The sequence below is a fragment of the Oreochromis aureus genome, linkage group 16 (genome assembly GCF_013358895.1).
Source record: "Oreochromis aureus strain Israel breed Guangdong linkage group 16, ZZ_aureus, whole genome shotgun sequence".
In the NCBI taxonomy this organism is placed as follows: domain Eukaryota; kingdom Metazoa; phylum Chordata; class Actinopteri; order Cichliformes; family Cichlidae; genus Oreochromis; species Oreochromis aureus.
The window spans coordinates 7167056-7188538 of NC_052957.1; the positions used below are offsets into that span (position 1 = coordinate 7167056).

Below are 21483 nucleotides of genomic sequence, written 5' to 3' on the forward strand. Positions count from 1 at the left end.
GTTTTGTCACTCGTCCCTAAAAGCCCAAACTCACTCGCTGTTTGGCCCAGTTCGAGATCATGGAAACAGCCTTCATTAACAAGGTCAGTCTGGAGGAAGAAAACAAATATCATCAAGATCTGAAGCTTTATTTCTGTCTGGATCTCTAAGAGTTTCTCACCCAGTCCTGTTTCAACTTTGTGACTGACATGTTTGTTGGCTATCGGACCTCACATGGTTATGTCGAGACAAACCACAGTGGATGCCGCGGGCTGGCAGGGATTGAATATTGCCCTTGTGAGACGACCTTTATGTAGGAAAACACTTGATAATCTGGATCTGCCTCTATACCTATATATCTGTAATCCTATATCTTAAAGAAAAAGATTTAAAAAATGTAATAAATGCATGGTTCTGAATGAATAATTGGATTAAATGAGATGAGAGTTGTTGACTAAAATATAAATTCTGATTGTTTTCGCCTCTCACTCTCCCTTGTGCTCTTTCTAGGACTCTAAATCTCTTGAGACCTCATCAGCGGCATAAAAAGTACCCCAAAAAGAGCCAGAATAACCTCATTGTTCTTTTTTAGACTTTTTTTTTATCGCTTTTCCATTTGTTCTGCTTTTTTTCATCTTGTTTCTGGTAGCTTGCTGAGTTCATAAAATTGGTCATCTCTTAGTTTAAGCAGCCGCAATGAGCTTTTGAAGGATCTCTCAGGACTTCTTTATCCCTCAATAAGGATCCTGAAACAAGTTCCACCTGATAGTTCCTGCAGTTGAAATCATCTCTACAGGGGTGATCATCTTAAAAATAAGTGTATGAATAAGGACAATATAAATCAGAGCAGGTACCTGTGAACATGGAAATGTTTTTCTTATCTATGCATCTCCTTCTTTGTTCTCCTTTGGCTCTAGTGGTCCTGCAGTAAAAGGCACAGCAGACTAACAGCTAGAGAAAAAACTGATTTGTTTCGCCTCTTGCTTGTTATCTCCTGAGCTGTGAGCGGCGTTGCTGTTACCTCACTCGGAGCCAGTCAACCTGACGGGGAACAGGTGTGCTGTCGTAGTGATTAAGGAACCTAACAAGCACAACTCGCAGTCAAAAACAAATTTTCCATTTCAATAATTCATACATAATTACCCCTGTGTTACCCGGCAAATTGATACACAGCCAGAGTGTCACGTCTCCAATATCAGAACCCTCCACATTACCTTCTCCACATCGCTGATTGTCCCTCCGCTATGGGGACAATGAAATGACACGTTTCATTTTTTTTCAAGGACTCTCTGCAGCTGGATCAGAGTGCAGGGGCTAATGGGTTTTGGCCTCTTTGCTCCCACTTTGTGGAAGTACGATGGCCACGATCTTTTGTTGCTGTAATCACACCGGTCCTCTGCTGCCCAAGCTCATCACCACAACAGGTGATGACAAAGAAAGACAGGACCCAAAATAATAATGAACATGAAATATTTGTGTCTGATGCCTCCGACTGTGCACCACAGAGATGGTTAGGAACTATGAGGGTGTTTAAAATCATTCCCACTAGCTTATATATCAAATATAAATATGTCAGTAGATTTGGGTAAATGTCATGCTTACGGCACTGCAAGAACTAAATGAAAGAGTCACTTCTACAAAAAAGCGTCACTGCAGAGAAAAACTGGAGTTGGAGAGCGTTTTGGGTTTCAAAACTTTAACCCACATAATCAGTGCTGTAGCAGATCAAATCACAGATGGCAGCCACTGCAAAGCTGGACTTTCTGGACACGTTTTCATTCTTGAAGCAGAAGAAGGATGGACACAAACCAAACTGCCTGTGAACAGCCGTGCATGATTTGAGTGGAGAGGTCTTATTTTGTATAGATTTTAGGTGTTTAGGTGTTTTAAGGTGTACAAGTACAGACATGCCACCTGTTCAGCTCCTCCCAGTAAAACAAAGCAACAAATCAAATCGGTCAGTTTTTGTTCTCTTTTTCATGCTGCTGTAACACAAAAATTTTCCCCTGTAAAATCAATAAAGTATCTATCTGTCTAAATGAGACATCTCCAAACCATCTAAACCTTTATCCTCATTATTATTGAGCCATCCTACTTGAAGACTCTTCGATTCCTGTACCTTGGTTCACGTTACTGGCAATAAGTCAGTCAGTAAGTCTTTTGTCTCGTCTCTAGCTTTTTGCAGCTGTTGTATTTTCTCTTGACTTCAGCTAGTGACGACCTCCATCTCACACCGGATGAGCAGGATGAGCTTGGGCACCTCCACGTGGCACAGAAAAGGGACAATCCCCCAAACTGGGGATGAGCTGAACGAGTGGGCCGTGAGTGGAGACAAAGAATGTCAGATGGATTGATACCAGGCTATGGTGGTGAAGATGTCGAGGATCGGGGTAAAGCTGTCAATTAACAGGTTAATCTTTGACCCCATCTTGACCTATGGCCCTGAGCTGTGGGAGACAGAATGAGGTGGATGTTGTCTCAGAGTAGAGCTGCTACTCCATTAGTCAGTGGAGATAGAAAGAGCACTAGGACTCTGAGCACCTCCCAGGTGAGGTGTTTTGGGGTTTTCCACCAAGAGAGCCTGGGGCGGACCAACAACACACTGGAGAGGTTATGTCTCTGAGCTGGTTTGGTTTCTCGTCATAGAGCTGGAGAAGGTGAGTAGGGAAAAGCCCGGATAAGCAGTAGAAAATGGATGGAAAGAATCTACTTTGTATCTGTCATTATGAGTTTAAGTAAGCATTTTCTTTACCACGACTGAGATGCAAACTCTCCACCTTCATTGAATTCTTCAGTAAGTCAGAAGTACAAAAAAAAAAGTTTGTTGCTTAGCTGCACGGTGGGAGGTCTCATCAGTAACTTTTCTCCAGATGACGACAGACACAGAGTTTGAATCAATCATTTAAAATGCAAGTCTTGTTCTCAAAACTTTTGTTTGTGACTTTACTGGAGACAAATATAACAACTGCAGTTAATATTCAAGCTTCGGGCGGTGTGAGATAATTATCTTACACTACTAATGCAGCCTCCTGGATTACTGGGAATGCTGCATTAGTGAATCAAAGGCTTGGCATTTGGCACATAAAAGGTTTTTTTTGTCATGCTGCCAGCAATGTTGGGTTATTAATATTCTGAACTTTTTTCTGCCACAAAAAAAAAAATCATCTAAAGCACAAAAGTTTGAAATTCAACATCCACACTGACAAACAGATGACAGTAAAGTTTAATTTCTGGACCGAGAATGATCTAATAAGTATTTAGCTGAGTGATTAATGTGAGGAAAGAGAGTTTAATCAGTGGAGATTCGGCTGAAAAGGCTTGGCAGAGGATGGAGAGACAGACTGCAGGTCAAACAGTCGATCCTCTGATAAGAGAAGCTCGAGAAACAAACTCAGCTCAATAAACTTCACACGCAAACACAAAACGAGCAGCCAAATTAACAAGAAGTCGGGTTTAATGAGAGAAAAAAAGTCTGTAGGTACAGTACTTCTTTCCAGCAGAAGCAGCTGAGCATCTCTGCAGAGATACAGATGCTTCTTCTGCCAGTCTGACCTTTAACGAAAAGGTTAAAGATGAAGGACGGCGTGTCCAACTCTGCTGAGCTCGCAGCATGCTTAACAGCCTGCAGTGGGAATTGTTGGACCTTCCTGTAAAATTTCCTTGAAGGAAATTGAAGAAATATGTTTTTGCTAATTACCAGTTCAGTCTGTGACAGCAGACTGGTCCCCTGACTTCAGAGTTTGTCAGAGGGGAGGAATTATGCTGCGATCTCTGATAATCCAAAAAGACCTTTTGAAACTTCCTCCCTGCTTTCTGCATAACGACTACAGCTTGAGGCTCAGAGACTCACATCATTAGGATTCAAGGAATTTTGCTCTTCCACAAGTCTGTTCAAGACCAATCCAAAGCAATATTTCAGTAGCCAGCAGGTAGAAAAGCATGCTGTAGCTGTCAGTCACACCTCTGCCCCACACACTCAGATTTCACCCCTTTAACCTCAACATCGACCAGGTCACCAGCGACCTCTCTGAGGGTACAGTTAGGATTTGCTTTAGCCAAATAAAGTCTCACACCAAGTTTGTGAAGTTTGGATGTTCTTAGAAGAGTTTTATAACCCTGACCCTTACTGGGTCACTGAGTTTGGTTTGTGAGTAACTTGCTTTAACCTTGTTCCATCTGTGTACTTGGGTTTGTGTTTTGCTCTAATTTTGTTCTTTTGTCTGGCTTCAGTAACCAAAAGACTTTCCTAGTATGTTTAATGTAAAAAAGGAGCAACAAATCAATTCTGTGAAATGTGCAAATTTCCTGTAAATGGTATATCTAATTTCACATAATGATGCAAAATAATTTTGAGACTTGGAGGAAAAAATGAAAGAAGACCGTCTCTCACGTCCGGGCACGATATGTGTGATTTCCAGAGGCCTGGCGGTTTAAGGCTTCTTGGGCTGGAATCTGCTCGTATTTCCAGGTGTTAAATTTTGTAATACCCCTCAGCAGCTGCATGGTATATTAGTTATATTAGTTACTGCAGATTGAGGGTCCAAATCTGCAGTCGGGGCATGCCTCTGGTCAGGGTCTCAGGACAGACCCCTAATGCTGCTCAGCCTGAGACTATGACTGAGGGACATAGCTAAGAGAAAAACACACAGCTGGGTTTGTTTCCCCCTCAGGCCGTTTGCTGTTCATCATCTCCACTCTCTCCCCACACCTTCCTGTCTTCTGGTGCTATTAGATATAAAAAGAAAGACTTTATTTATCCCAAAAGTGGTAAAATTAACTGCTTTCCAGCAGCCCAAACATCAAAAACAAGTTAGCTTAATGAAATAAATACAAGATCACCACAGCAGGTAGCTCCACATGTATGATTTGGCAGATTTGTACAACAGACACCCTTTCTGACACAACGCCGTAGGGGATTTGTGTCTCCTGCTGGTATTGAACCAGCAACGTTTACACTATGGAGCCACTAAATTAATGAGAAATATAATGAATACAGATGTTGTACAGATGTTTAAGACAGTGTTGAGCTGCATGTGCAGTAAGAGGTCAGCAAGGTCAGGATCCATTAATTATCCACATCCATTCACCACACCCACACTCGTTAGGATGAGCCCCGCATCAGCTGATGGAGGAATCCAAACAGTGTGATGCAATGAAGCAATATTTCTGATTAAAATGCTTCAGAATTATATAAAATCCAAGTTTTGTTAATTCAAAAAATGAATTACTAAAGAAAATGTGATTGGTATGTAATAAGATTACTTAAAATCAGAATTTTGGGTGCAAATATTTTTCTTGCTGGTGGAAATCAGCTTTAGAGTCCGGAAAACACAGAAAAATTGATGCCCATGTGCACATTTTTCCACAGGAATGAGTTTTGTGCACACTGGAAAAGCAGTATCAGTTCAAATAATAATAAAAGTTTTTTGGGTTTTTTTCTACAAGGTTGTAAAGTGCTTTGAAAAGCAGGTGAAAGCAGAAAGCTTACAGACTAAATGCAAATGAAAAGCCTGAAAAAAGACAGAAAATTAAAGTTAAAAAGAAACAAAAACATGAAGATGCAAAACAGAAGAAAAATAATTCAGATAAAGTAAAATGGCTAGATACTAAATCTATAAAAGACGTAGTGGCATCACACAAAAACAAATCTATGGAAATGTGTTCAGTAAAAAAGGAAAAAAACACAATAGATGCTTTCAGTGTTTTAAATAAACCTTCTGGTAAAAGCCCTAAAGACAAATTGGACCAGGAATTTTGCTCAAAAAATGCAGTATATTAAATAGTCTTACTGTTATCTTTGAAGGAAGTGCGTGTTTTGTGGATTGACCAAAAGCGTCAATCCACAAAACACAACAAATATTTCATCAAATCTGCAAACAAATTACACATTTTTGAGAGTTTGTGTTCAGTGAATGCTAAATCAAAACTGAAAGAAGTGAAGGAATACCCCAAAAAGCTGAGGACGGCATCGATGCAGCCTTCTAGAATTAATCAAAGTGTGTGGTGTAGTAGCACGCTGCACAGCAATTTGCAGAGCGGTTATTCAGCAGTGCAGCACACTTGTCATGTGTTTGTAGTTGGCTTCAATGAGCACGAGCGTTCCTGCTGGTACAGTGACAGCGAGAGATCCTCAGCGCACGCTAATAACACGTTTCTGTCAGCAGAGCTGAAACCTGTTTGAATGCAGAGCTCAAATAAAGGCTAACAAACCGTGCTCGGCCATCTCTGCATTCAGCGGTCAGCTCTGAATGCAAACAGAAGCACCTGTCCATCAAAAATAAAGTCAATTATTTATGGTAGAATCATCAGCTGACCTCAGAACAGCAGAGAAAATTCATGAATATGTTATTTTTTGTTTCTTTCCACTGCAACACATCTCTGCTGTGCAGACCAGCTGGACTCGTCTAGCAGAACATCTGCCATTGTTGGCTGTTCACTTTCTCAACACTCAAACCGCCATTAAATCAGACTTTAGGAGATTTTAATTAGTTAGAGATTTTATTCATGCTGAGTGATTAAATCTAACTCAATATAACTGTTTGGAAAGTGTGACACAGCCGACCATGACTTTGATCAGTTGCAGATGAGTCAGCCCGTCAGAGAACAGCACTCATTATTATTTGGCACTGAGAAGAGTAGACGTGTGGCTCCTGTCAGCACGATTACTCACATCTAATAAAAAAGACAGCCACCTGTGGAGCCGACACAGCTCCATGAAAAGTAAAATTAAACTACACAGGGGACCATCGCTTCCATGACGTGCCCTCAGCATCATGACTGAGTCTAATGCTAGATTCGATAAGGCATAGACCCGAGTTCAGAATACTACAACGGCTGCACACCTGCAAGCCACTTTGCAACCCTCCTCCACACCAGCTCATCCATTTCTTACCTTCGGGGAGATAGCAGTTTAACTCTGCTCTGCAGCTAATATGTATGGAAACGTGGTTTTTACACAATTTAAGCTAACAAGATCGATTTTAAAAACACTGTCATTGCCGTCGTGTTTGCATGAATCCCAAGAAGGAAACTTTTCCTGTAATTTTTATGAGTATTCTCATAAAATCCTGATTTAGAAAAATATTTTCTTTTGCAACATAAACTCACATTTTTATTCATATCAGCTTCAAACTTTATTACAGCAACTCTCTGAACTTCAAACTAGGAAAACAAATGATTGGATATTTGAAACTGAATTATTAACAGGTCTGTGCAGAGTGAACTTAAACTTGGGATTAATACCTTTATTTTATTTTTGTTTAATTTTATGTCTGTAACACATAAATCATGTAATCATGTACCTTGCATTATGTGCTTTTTTGAACTTTTAAAGTCATGCTGAAAACATGTAGGCTATAATCTCCACTGCAGTTACAAAGCAAAATATTTTTGACTCGGCTGTTCTGAATTGAGGTTGATGACTTCGATAATGATAATTACTCTGGATCGCACAAATGTATCATTTGTTTAAACCTTTGATGCTTTTCAATCAAAATAAACATCAAAAAAATGAAAAAAAGAATATTTTAATTTTTTTCAGATGCAGAAACTTTATTATTGCTGTCATGTTAGCTGACCTGAGATGAAGAGAAGTGTTTATAAAGGGATGTTCTGCACTCAGCTTCACCTCTGTTCAGGTTTCTAATTAGCTGCTTTATTTCTAAATGCTGAAAATGTTCTCATTTAAGCCTCACTTTCCTTTCAGCCCTCTGCAGTGTGTATGGGGAAGCCTGTCACTGTTTCTGGGAAAGAAAAAAACTGTTTGTGCAGTTTGTTAGTTTAAGCTTCACTCACTGAGAGGTGGAATAAGAGCAATTAAGAATAAATTTAGTCAATAAATAACAAATGAAGACAGACAGTTACTAATGTTCCCACAACTTCTTTAAATGCTTTTAATTTTCTTCTGACTTTTGCAGCTTGCCTCCAATTTCATCAGTGTTTGTCTCAGCATAGTCTTGCCTTTTGTCTTATTCTCTCTCAAGCAAAGCTTCTTTCCAAAGATTTTTGCTTGTGCAATAACGAGGCTTCCTACAAAGCTTTGTTTCAGGTTTCAGACGGCATGAAAACAACAGCTGACACGATTCTGGGCCTGTATCTGTAAATGCTTTTGTTTGGAAGATATGACTGCAACAAATGAGACATTAAAAGGTCTTAAAAGTCTTAAAATACTATTTAAGATTATTTAATGTTTCTGATGTTGAGATAATACCAAAGATGAGTACCAAAAGCTGATAAATTACTTCTTTCTAGTCTGTTTTAATTAAGATTGGATTTCTCAACCCTGACTTATGCCAAACCATCGGATTCAAAACCTTCTGGACAAACAGTCTCTGTTAGCTGGATCACCTCAATTATTAATGAGAAACTGACAAAATAACTAGCCTGAGATTGGCTGTTACTGGCATCTGTGATTGATAATGTGACTTCCAACTTGCTTTCATGTCCAGATTATTTGAATCTGTTATTAGCAAAAAGAAAATGTTCACATCAGTGTCGCCCACCCAACTGTCCCGATGCAGGTGGTGCTTTTAATTGGCCGGGTGAGGCAGTTGTTAGTCTAAAGGCTTCCTGACACGGTTAACTCTTTCATTTACTACTAAACTGTTGAACTTTACTTTTTTGCTATAACTTCAGTTTTGTTTTTTTGATACAGAATTCAATTTTGGGATTGCTGTGATCCCCATGTTCCCCCCCTTATCTAGGCTAATGTGTTAGCTGGTTAACTCCTCCAGGTGACAAAAAGTAATATTAGAATTCAGTTGGAGTAAAATTAGAGACTACCTAAAGAAAGTAAGACCAATAGTTGTGTGGTGGCCCACCAGAGGGCTCCACTCACACCCAGGTCGGGAGGAGGGGTTCTGCTGGTTTTTGGCGCAATGTGTCCAGTTGTAGTTTGGAGATGAATAAAGTCGGAATGGAAAGTTACAGCTCCTGTGTCGTCTGTACCATACCTCCACAGTTGCCCTTTTAACTCCTCTGTGTTCATGTGTTGCTGGCTTATTGTGTTATTTTTTAAAAGCTGTGCAGGAGATGAAAACCTGGTGATAAAAGCTAACTGCTAAAAGCTAACAAGCTAAAAGAGTCATGCTATGATTCTCTGTGGATTTATCACTACAAGACCTTAAGATTTTAGTCATTTTCGACATGAAAGAAGTTTATGTGCATCTTTGAAGCTCTACAGTACAGCTGGCGATGGAGGTCAACAAACTGAACAATCAGCTGTCATCACAGTTAACTGAAAACATGAAAAAAGCAAAGGTTTTAACCTCAGGAGTTTTCCAATTAGAAAAACATGCTCTCCTCTGTCTCCCATTTCTGCACCACTACTTTCCTGCTACAGCTGTGTGAGAGGTCTGCCTCACTATTAGGCTAAAGTCTGGCATAATAAGCATAAAAGAAGAGAAGGGTAAGGGCCGGTAATCCTTGTTTGAGGACGTACAGTGCACTCGAGCATGAAGCCATGACAAAAACTACACTAATTAGGAAAGAAAGAAGAATATAAATCCAGCTGTAAACCCGCTGTACCTCTCTGCGAGTTCATTTGAACACATCCAGGGCAGGTTTCTCTGTCTTTGTGGTCCTTGCTGAAAGTTAGTAACCTTTAGAAGTGGAGCGCTGCTCATGTAAAATTCAAACAGCCTTGGAGCATGCTAGCTCTGTCAGTTTGTGTTTGTATCCGCCGCGCCGTGAGCTCCTACCTGGGAGACGGGAGTCGTGGACATTTTGACACGTTGTTGAAACAGCACGCTCAGTATGCGGTTTTGTTGCTCCAAGTCAAACACACGGGTCCGCAGCTTCACACACTCCTCTTTGAGGTCCTGGAAACAAATAAAAAATGGACAGTTGACGGCGACTGACGGCGGCGCTTCAGAGACATACACGTGCATCAGATGCTAATTTAGCAGCCACGGGGAACAATGCTGTATTCAGCTAGAGATGCACATGATGGTGCTCAAAAACACGAGCAACCTGGACAGGAGGACCTACAGAGGTGTGACTTAAGAGGGGGGCTAAGGCTTGAAACCCCCATGATACCGCATGAAGTATACTTATAAACTGTAGTCAATTTCTCACAGCCACTGTGACCATTCTTCACAGAAACTTACAGCAAAACCCTTCATATGTTACATAAATATCAGACTTTCTGTTTATAGCAGCATTGTTGGTCACAACAGGGTACTTCTGCCAGGGGTGTTTACAAGATTTCGGCACATAGTGGGTCCAAGAATGAGACCAGGGAAAGAGGAATTGAGAATATTTGATGACAATAAACAGAGCATACAGCGTGCAGCCTCCCTGAGAATACACTGGGCGTGGCTGCGTCTCTTTCTGACTCCACTGCGGGTGCTCGATTGAATCGTGTCCACTCATGACAGTATTTCAGTGCTGCAGGGTCCCAGAAACAGCGCTCAGGTTCTCATTCCTTAAAATAGTACTGGGTCTGTTTTTTAAGGAGCCTGTGTGGAGCTGCACAGAGCAGAAATGGAGTATATTTTCAAAATAAAGGACCCTGTGCAGACTAAAGACTGCTTCTGAAATGGCCCTGGTGTAATTTACAGTATTTTTTGGATCACAAGGCTCACCGGTTTATAAGGTGCACTGTCGATGAACGGGTCTGTTTTCATACATAAGGTGCATTAAGCGAAACAAAACATATAAGTCTAACTTTACTCAACTCATTCTTCTCGCTTCCTCCACTTCTGTATCATTCATTCATTAATGTTTAATTCTCTCGCAGATGCTCTATTCCTGTGTTGTTGCAGTATGTTAATGACTAACCTCATATTGTGGATGGATTATCTCAGTTGTTCTCCTGACTGAAGTTTGGTCCGTTTACAGCATCATGCAATTGCATTTGTCCCTAACATTCGGGGACCCTCCCGTTAACTTTTATCGAGTGGAAAAAAGTGAGCGTTCATTCTGTTTAGTTTCACTATGTTGCCAACTTAGCGACTTTGTCGCTATATTTAGCGAGTTTTCAGACCCCCTTAGCGACTTTTTTTCTAAAAAGCGACTAGCGACAAATCTGGCGACTTTTTCTGGTGTTATTGGAGAGTCATTTAAGACGACTTTTTGACGTGAAAGCATGTATCGCTCTTTCTCTCAGTGCTGCCGTGGGCACCTCACTCGTGCCAAAGCGCTCACGGGCGGAGGATAGTCCTCCCCCAGCTGCTATCAGGGTAGATGTTCACATCTATGCGTCCAAACTGCAAATGAATCGCGCATGAGCGAAGCCGCTGCTCCCGCACTGACTGTAACGCAGTCAGTTCTTCTTTTGCTGTTATGTTGTTTTGTGGATTACAAGGTTTAAAACTACTTATAAACACACACACACACACACACACACACACACAAAGTAACTCCACCAGAGTGCCTATTTCGGGTCACTTTTGCCGGTCCAAGCCTGGATAAAGGAGCAGGGTTGGAATTGTGACATAAAAAAACAATAATTGCTAAAAGAAATTTAATTTGTAGTTCTAAATAAATTCTAAATTCATTTAGGACGTTTTTAACTCACATTATGTCTCTTCCACGATGTTATTTTTCTCTCCTACAAAGGAGGTTACAATTACATTGGCATGACCAATTAAGCAGATTAGACGATGACGTCATTTAGCGACGTCTAGCGACTTTTAGGACAGCCAATAGCGATTTTCCTTACTGAGGAGTTGGCAACACTGACTACGGTAGCCGTAATGCTCCGACAATCCATCAAGCGGTGCGGCTTCGTAGCTTACCAAAGTGGTATTAAAACATTTTTTGACAGATTTTTGAGCGCCGTGTACCACATAAAATCAGTTCGAGGTCAGTAAGCACAACCAGAATTCATACATAAGGTGCACTGTTGATTTTTGAGAAAGTTAAAGGATTTTAAGTGCATCTTTTAGTCCGAATGGTAAAGCTCTCATGGAACAACATGGGTGGTTAGTTAGTACTGCTGTGTCAGAGCTGTTGACATGGCTAACTTATGCATTAAAGGTGATTTCATAGTTGCCACAAGGGTCATGAGCCAACTTTCTCCTGAATGACTGGTGTCACCACCCAGAAAAACAACAAAAGACCTAGGTTTAGGACTACAAGTAAAAACTAAAAAATTGGAAGCAAAGCATTTGTGAAGTTTTTAAGTTTTAAATCTCATCTTTTCAATGATGTGACACAAATCAATTTAATTTGTGGATTTTATCCTAAATGTGAAGCACTTTGTTTACCCAAAGTGTTAGAATAAAATTATTATTATGAAATTATTGTAATTATTATACTTATAAAAATGTCTGAGCTTGAATTTCGGTTTTGAAACAATCAGCAGGTTTTAATTGAGTTTATAGCTTTTATTTTGTGTGTTTTATCATCTTTATGTTAATATACTGTGTTTTTGTATTTGTCTTAATATGAAGAAACTCTTTGTGAAAACTGCACTGAAGGATTAGGACTGTAGCTAATTATTATTTTCATCATCCATTAATCTGCCAATTATTTTCACAGTTAATTTGTTTTGCTTACGAAATGTCAGAAAATATTGAAAAATGCTTCTGTTTTAAACATTTCCTACAGCCAAAGGTCACATCTTCTGATAATATGTGTGGCCAACAACCCATCATATACAAACACATGACAAATTAAAGGAAAAACCAACATGACAACATCTTTCAGCAGGTTTCCCAGACATGGATGAAGCCCAGTACCAGACTACAAGGAAAAATAAATGAAGACACGAACTGGAAAAAGTTTATGAAAAAAAATAAAGAAAAAAAAAGAAAAAAAAAAAAAGAAAAAGTTTATGGTCAAGGACGAGGCTTGAACTCAGAATGTCTGAGAATCTGATCCTTTATGTTTCTATCACACTGGTGAAGTAATTGTAGTCCATCATATCAACATAAGCAGTGCTTGCAGTAGTAGCCCTCTTTTCTTGGAGGTTAGCGTCCACAGAACGTGGCTGTGCCTCGCTTTAGCAGTGCGGTTATATCATGTGGGTTTACTATAAGGGAAATCGCAAAAAGGACTCTATAAGTCTACATTTGGAGACGTGGCTGCCCTGTAATAGTATAGTGGTTACAGTGAAGAGCAATGTTTAACAGGAAGCTGAAAAAACAGTCTGGTTACAACAGTAAACATATTTTAGTCAGCTCTACTGTAGAAGTAAATAACATTGACTTGCATGCCCTTTCTTCACAGTAAATGAGTTTGGGGAAGGGAATAGTAGGCACTGGATGAAACCACTGTGAAGTTTGTCTTTGAAAACCCACAGCTGTGGAAAACTGTCTAAAGTTCATGTGTGAAAATGCCTTTAAATATCAGTGATTTCTAGACACTGAGACATATGCTGTAAATCTTTCTTCATGTTAGGTAGCCCTCATTATGACGGTCACCATCTTTCTGAGTGATAACGAGGACCGGCTGGTTTAACGATGCTTTGGTACAAACCTTTTGCGTGAGAAGAGCCTGGACCACCTGATTAGCCACCTGAAAGACACGAGAAGGAACAATGTGTTTAAAAAAGTTTGGTCATTATTTTAAGAGCTGAACTCTGTGACTCTGACATGCAAAGAGATTGTAAAACGACGGAGAATAAAGTTCAAAAATGAGGATTTAGAGGCGTGGACGGTGCCGTGAGGACAAACTGACATGGTGTTGCATCAGAGTCGGGCTCGTTGAAACCACACAGCTGTTGCCTGCGGTTACTGCATGTCTGACCACAGAAAATATATACACATGGTTAATGTTGATGTCCTAACTTTTTCATTCTGTATTCTGTGTGAATTTCTGCAGGAAGAAGAAAAAGTTCAGCTCAGTTTTGTTGATTGATTTTTTTAAAAAGAAGAAGAGGACTAATCTGAAACGCTTTCTTTCCTGCTTATTTTGATTTCTGAAGTGGAGGCATACATTATATCTTGGCACTGGAATAATAACTATGTTTTGACTTTTTTTGTGTGTGTGCCACAAAATTATTTCCCTCCACCTCTTTCATCTTTCTATCAAAACGCCTCGCCTCAGCTCATTCAGATGATGACAGGAAACCATCTCAATGCCCCCGCCTCCCTCTCCCAAAAAAAAAAAAAAAAAAATCATGTGCATAATGAGACTGAAAAGCAGCAGAAGCGGCGGCGGCAGCAGAGAAATTAATCCCACAGCAGAAACTCTGAAATATCTGTCTTCAGCCAGATTCTCATGGGCAGCAATCTCCATGGTACCAAGCCCATTAGCGAAGGCTGCTAAAAAACTAAAGTAGCACCGTCGTGGTGGCTGGAGAGAGATGCAGGAAAAGATGGAGAGACTTTCAAAGTGCTGTCAGAGCGAAGGAGTGCAGTTAGACAGCCTCATGTTAGAGGTGAGAGTCCGTGCTCCTGAACGCCGAGACTCGTTCCTCCATATAGCCAGGAGCTCTGCTGTCTGTCTGCTTCAATTAAAGATCTGGGCATCCCTCTGTAGACTCCACCAGTGCTCATAATAAACTAAGTGTGTTTGTGCGTCTCCTGCTGTAGCTACAATCACAAGACTGTCGGAGTCCTGAGAAGTAGACAGCACTGTGTGGACATTTTAGGGGTTTTTGGGGGGGAAATTCATCTTCCACTCCAAGTAAATAATCCTCTCTATATTCATTTACCTTTGGGATGGTTGGAATTAGAAAGGTTGTTGATGTGAAAACAGCATGTAAATGACCACAGTGAGCTGCGTCCAGAGTATATACAGGGCATCCACAGCATTAGGACAAACTCAGGCCTCAGTCACACACACCTGTTCAGTAAAATGGTATCCCCTGATTGGTTGGAGAGTGGTTGCTGGCCATTGCTAGGTGAAATTGGCTGCAAACAGGTACGTGGTGCTGCCACAAAAACTTCCTTGGAATTGCTTTGATCACTAGCAGGTTGCCGGGTTTGGCTGCAACAGTTTGGCTGGAAGACGCTGACTTGTCTGCAGGAGACTGCAGGGCAATCACAAGGAGGTTTTTCTAAACTTGCTTTCCTTTTAACGGCCACCGAGGGAGGCAGCACCTGTGGTTGCAAAAGGATGTCCAAACCCACAGAAGTCTATGGGAGAACATCCCCCCTTTAACATTTATATATATCTAACGTGGGGTTTTTTGCAGTCTCTCTGAGCGTTACATTGTTCCGACCTTGGTGATAAATTAGTTGGGACGTTCACTCCTGGGAAGATTGGCAGCTGTCCTGAATGTTTTCCACTCATGAACAATCCTTCTCACTGGAGAATGATGGACTTCAAATTGTTTGGAAAGAACCTTATAACCCTTTGCAGACCTGATGGGCATCACTGCTGATGTCTGTCGTCCTCAGCATTCCGCTATCATACACCTACTTCTGCATTTTGGCTTGATTACTGTTCAATAAATGACCCAGTGTCATATGTCATGTGCTTTTGTTCATCTCAGGTTGTTTTTATTTCATTTTTAGACCTGCTAAGAATTACAGATGAGTTTCATTATGTCCTGATATGTTTTTATGACTTTGTCTGTGCATTACACCAGTACAGTCTATGGATGCAGCCTGCTAATCAAGCTAGCCAGCATTAGATCTCTCTGAGCTAAACATGTAAGGGTGTAACTTCCGTTTTTTATGTGCAGTCTTTTTAGGGTTTTGTGAGGACTGACTCACTATGGGTTGGTACTGTATACCAGCTTAATTTTTCAGACCCTAAAAATGCCATTTACTGGAGAATGACCATTTTTGGTGGTACAAATCAGTACAAATATAAGAAGCCTTAATTATTCATGAAAAATAATAGTGTGATTTCATTGTAAACACATGCTGTATATCTTCTGCAGTGTGGGAGCACTCACCTCATCCAAACAGCGTTCGTACTGCTTCCTCTGGTTGTCGTTTTCCATCGACAGAGCAGAGTTTTCCGCCTGCAGACACAAAACGCACGCAAGCAAACTGCATTAATAATTTATGAATGCACTGTCATATAAATAAGAAAATAAACAAAAATATGTAGGATAGAAAATGTGATTAATTACAGAACTATGAGAAATGTTAAAGGTCGCGATGCTGTTTTCTCTGGATGGAGGTGAGCTGTCTATCTAGGCGTACTCTCCCTGCAGCACTTGGATTTGTTGGTTTCACTGGAGAGAGATGGTCCTAAATGAATGATGCTTTAAATTTCAGGTATCCCAACTCAATCCTGCAGACCCTCACTGTGTCTGCGAGGCTGACCTGAGGTACCTCAGCTATAATTCAATTACTGACAGAGGTTCAGGCCCGACACCATTCTGGGAACTCAGCGGGCGACTTTCTACACAAGTGATTATTCTCGTAAATCTGAAAGGCCAGGCCACCTGAGCTGGCTTGTTTTCACTTAGTGCTGTGGGCAACTCCTCTGAACAACAAGTTCACAGAAGATCACAGAAATGGCTGATCACAGGAGTGAACAGAGTTCAAAGAAGAACTCACCCCACACCGATCAACACCACCTCTATCCCTGTGCAGCAGGCAGAGGTAAACAACACAGTATTTCAGCGGCTGAAATGATGCTGATTACCAGCTTCAGGCATGAGGGAACGGTTTACTTGACTCTTAAAATGGGAACTTTGGACATTTAAATGTCGGTTAGATAGCTTTGTCATGTTTTAAACCTTATTTTCTAAACTGACTAACTTAATAAATAAGACATTCCCCGACTCTTTTGGAAGAGGACTGAGGTCACATTGAGCTCAGTCCTTCACATAGACTGTTAGAGGGACCTGTGACTTTCTGCTCCAAGTGCCTAAATTCCCCGTTTGGTTAAAGCATCTACAAGGAGCCACGCCGGCTAATGTCAACTTAGAAATGAAGTCCACCAGTCAGACTCGCTGGTCACACCTGGTTTAAAAAACAAGATGGCCAAAACACTCAGCTTGAAGCTTCATAACCATTGAGTGGCCAGATAGATGCTAAGTTAGTGCTAGTCAGCTCTAACTTAGCATCTATCTGGCATTGGCTGCTTTGTCTTGTGCAGCTTGGCTGTGTCAGTGTGTGTGTTTATGTTTTCTCTCTCTCTTATTGTATGTTTTTTAATAATACAAAGCACTTTGAGGCAACTGTTGTTTTGATTTGGCGCTATATAAATAAACTGAACTGGACTGAATTGCCATTATACTGATACTTGCATGAAGTATATCTGCTGGTATCGCAGTACATACAGTCCTATGCATGTCTTATAGTGTTTGCAAATACAAGCTGTGCGTTTGTGCGTGTCCAAGTTCTGGTACTGAACTTTCAGCCTGTTATGTTATGAGTTCACACTTGCTCTTGCAGTTGCATTACACCATCTTTACAAATGAGCCTGATGGATTAATGTGTCATTCAGTAGAATGCAAGTAAAAAAAAAAGTTTATAGGTGTCAATCAATCTGGCTTGAAATAAATTGTTTTTGCATCTGCGAAACATATTAAACCCCCACAAAGTGATCCTGCATGTACAGATAAATCACTTGCAAAGCTGTAAATGTTTGGCAGCGTGCTTACAGTCGGGCTCCCTCGTCCTTGTTTGTGCACCGTTAACTTGGTCGATCTGCAGAAACCATCACATCAATCAGTGTTTCAGACTTAACTGTCAACTTTCACTGAAAACTCAGATTTGGTGGAGGAGCTGAGCAGTTCAGCAGTTCCCCTCAGTTAGAAGAAAGTCGGTTCCCTCTATTTTTATTATTTATATTCTCACTTTTTGGAGGTTTTCAAAGCAAATATTTTATTTTCTGTGGTGGACTATGTGGAAGGTACCCAAGTGTGCCATAATGACTGGAAAGTAGTTTGAAACTAAATGGAAAACTCTCTAATGTGCGTCTCTCTCTCTCACTCTTCAGTTTGACATTAAAGTTTAATTACAATGTGGATAAAATAAAGGCAGCTACCATGAAGAAGCAACAGCGTGAAAGCCACAAAAACACACTCCGAATCATCCATTTAGGGTCATCAGAGTAGGCAGGAAAATTGATGCAATTTAAGGTGTTACTTTATTCTAAAAGACCATCGTTAATGACAAACTCGTTATACAGGCTTCGACCAGGTTATTACCAAGGAAAATTAACTTTCACTAAAATATCACTGTAAATCCTGCATGGACTGATGCCGGAAATCACTAAACTCATGCTGGATGCAGAATTAGACACACGTACTGTACAGTGCTATGAAAAAGTATCCGCCACCGTCCTGACTTCTTATTCTTTTGCATAATTGTCACACTTACATGTTTCAGATCACCAAACAAATGTTTATGCCATGCAAAGATTACTTGAGTTAATAAAGAAAGCAGTTTAATTTGTTAAAGGAAATAAATTATCCAAACCTCCCTGGCCATGTGTGAAAAAGGGTTAGGGCTTCTATTTAAGTCATTTCTTAATACAACAGGTTTCAAAAAAATGTGTTAATTAATAATTTAACAAGGAGGTTGGGTTAGTTACTTTTTCACATAAGGCCAAGTCGGTGTGGATAGCTTTTTTTGCCCTAATAAATGAAATTGATTGTTTAATGATGAGGGCTAATTTGAGTCTTTTTACCTGGCGCTCTGCAGAGTCACTTTTTGCCAAAGGGTAACCTCTGAACTTGAAAAATTAAGCCAACCCATTTACATTAAGCATTACAGTCTATTCCTTGTGTTTCCAAATGGTTTCATTGCAAAGATGTCCATTTTTATTTAGATTTTTGCCAAATCTCTGTCATATTTTTGTAGTTCTGGTGTTTGTTTTTTTTCTTTTTGGAGTTTTATTGGAGTTCTGGGGTTTTTTAGACCTTACCTTGGTGCCTAGCCCTTGCTAGTGTTGTTAGGGCTCTATTACTACCTTGAGGTGTGTGACCTTAGCCTCGTATTAAAACATTCAAGGCTAAGAACTCAACTGTAGGATATGTCCTTCTGTCTGAAAGCATCACAGATAGTACAACATGAAATAAAAAAAAAGCTTCTTATTTTTCCTCATATTCAGTTTGGAGGATACTCATACTCTTAAGTTTGAAAACTGTCTTCATTTAAATTAAAAAAAGAAAGAAATCTATGATCAGTAACCCCATTAAAAAAGAAGAATTTGTATCCCTGAAGCAGCAGCAGATTAAATTTCATGAGTATTTCATGGACTGCTGTGAGACTGTGTTGCACAGCCAACAAAACAACACAGGCAAAGCCGAGTGAATTCACTCTTTTTTTTCTCTGTTTTTTTTTTTTTCTGTGAGGCTTTTCAGTGGATAAAGAAGTTCCATCAATAATGGCTTCCCGAGATCTCAGCAGATGGTGAGTCCTATTACCTTTTCAGCAGGGAAGATGTAACGGTGGGGGCATACTGTACATTCACTGGAACACTGACTCCAAATGTTAACTACCCTGTCAGCCTTTTAATTATCACCTCCTGGATATGAATAACTCCTTTGTCTTCTGCAGTTTCTGTGCCCTTAGGACCGCGCTTCAACATAATAGAGCCTCTTTTGTTGTCCTATTCAAAGATGGACAGAGGCCTTACAAAACACGATGTGTGTGCTTGTTTTTCTTCTGCTTTGCTCACTGGTTTTTTAAAAAAAATGAAAGCACCATACAAACTTGGATGCTCTGAGCAACATATAATGGTTGTTAATTATCATTTGCAAGCAATTCAATTTAACCCCTTAACATCCACCAGGTTACTGGCAAACCATGTAGGGGTAGGGTTATGCCTGCACATTGTCCACATGCTAAAAAAGCATAGTTTCAGAAACTAGAAGATTTATATGTTAATTTCAAGTATTGTACATGTCATTGGACAACAGGATTTCCTTCTGAATATGCGAAATAACTAAATAACCATACAAAAAGGGCAGATGTGACCCTAAATCTAAATCTAAACACACTGAAAAAAAGGCCATGTTGGATTTACTTGATTCAATAGTGGACATTGGTTGCACACAAACGTTTTGCTTTGGCAGAAACTTAAACAACTGAGTTAAAACAACACAACTTATTCATAGTCAATAAAACTGTGCATTTTGTGTTCATAAAGCGTGATTGAAACATGTTTAGATGAAGTAAGTTGAGCTCTTGGAATATTTTAATCCTTCACAATTTTGTCATTTTATTTCAACACTATTCAATAACCTTTACCACAGTACCACTTGATCACTTAAATACTACATGTTGTCTTCATATTACATAATGTTCAACAAAGTCTAGAGTCTGGTTAACACAAAAGTTGAATGGATCTACAAACAACTAACATCCTCCGATCTTTATCCTGGTTGCAGGGGGGCTAGGTTACAAGGCAGGGTACACAGTGGACAACTCACCAGTCAATCACATAGAGACAAACAACCATTTGCATCCACATTCATGGTGAATTTAGAATCACCAATCAACCTAAGCTAACTCTAATAACTGCATGACTTTTAACTGTGGGAGGACACCAGAATACCCAGAGAGAAACCAGTGCAAATTAGTCATATTGTGGATTTGAACCCAGGACCTTCTTACTGTGAGACAACAGCGCTAACCACCATGTCACCAATCTAGGGTTGACAAAAGTAGGAAATTTCAAGGCTTGATGCAGAATTTTCTGTACGTTTTTGTCCTTGACAGGTTAAACCACAATAAATCGCGATAGCAGACACATGGTGTGTAGTGATCTGCCTCTTATAACTCGAGTGATTTTCCTGCAGTTTGAAATCGCATGTGATCTTGTTAATTTCATGAATCCAGCAACTAACCACTCTTACTAGATTGTATCAGGTCATCTCAACAAGAACAAATTAAGTTGTTGAATTTTGTACAGATCCTACATGATTTAATTACGTTCAAGATAGAAACATGAAAATTTTGTGTTCAAATTACAAGGTAGACTTTTTTAATGTAACAACCACCCAATTTACTTCTTTCGGAATACCAAAAAAAGTAGAGGCGGCTGTTCGACTTGACTGAGATGGATGCCTTCCTCAAACCACGATCCAAAGCGCATGCGACTGAAATCCCGTGCAGTGTCGCGAGATTTAACATTGCTATGGTAAATGGTAAATGGCCTGTATTTATATAGCGCTTATCATTGACTTACTTCACTCGAACATGATATGAACAATTTAATCTACCCGCTCTGCATATTATGTAGTTTCTACACTATATAGTTACACTTAACTTTAAACCATGAGGCAATTGTGTTAAATACACGCAAGATGCTTACATAAATCCAAGAGCTGGCCAATCCCTTTTTTTCAGTGCAGGTAACGTGTAACCAAGTTGATGTTATAGGGTTCCCATGGGTCATTAAAAAGTCTTAAATTTTGAAATGAAAGGAAAATCAATTTTTAAATAGGTTAAAAAATATTCCTACTGACTATAATTTCTATATGTTAGTAAATCCGTATCAAACTAATTTATTTTAGGGTGTAATTACATGGTCTGTAACACTAGGGGGTGCTATACTACTAAAATAGTTCTACTATTACACAATAATGGAGTTGCATCTGAGTAAAAATAGGATGGCAACCACCCTACGACTAGGAAAACTAGATGGTTGATCGTTCAAAACACTCAAACGCATCATTCTATTACAAGGTGACAGCAA

General features: G+C 39.9%; 1 protein-coding gene across 1 annotated transcript in view; it reads right to left on the minus strand.

Annotated features, from left to right (window-relative positions):
- LOC120433664 (nck-associated protein 5-like) overlaps positions 1-21483 on the minus strand; it is a 45724-nt gene that overhangs the window by 16640 nt on the left and 7601 nt on the right. The window contains exons 4-6 of the mRNA XM_039600332.1: positions 15773-15841; positions 13402-13440; positions 9678-9797 (exon numbers count right to left, since the gene is read on the minus strand). Of these exons, the coding sequence (XP_039456266.1) occupies positions 9678-9797; positions 13402-13440; positions 15773-15841 (228 nt within the window). The remainder of the gene's footprint in view (positions 1-9677; positions 9798-13401; positions 13441-15772; positions 15842-21483) is intronic.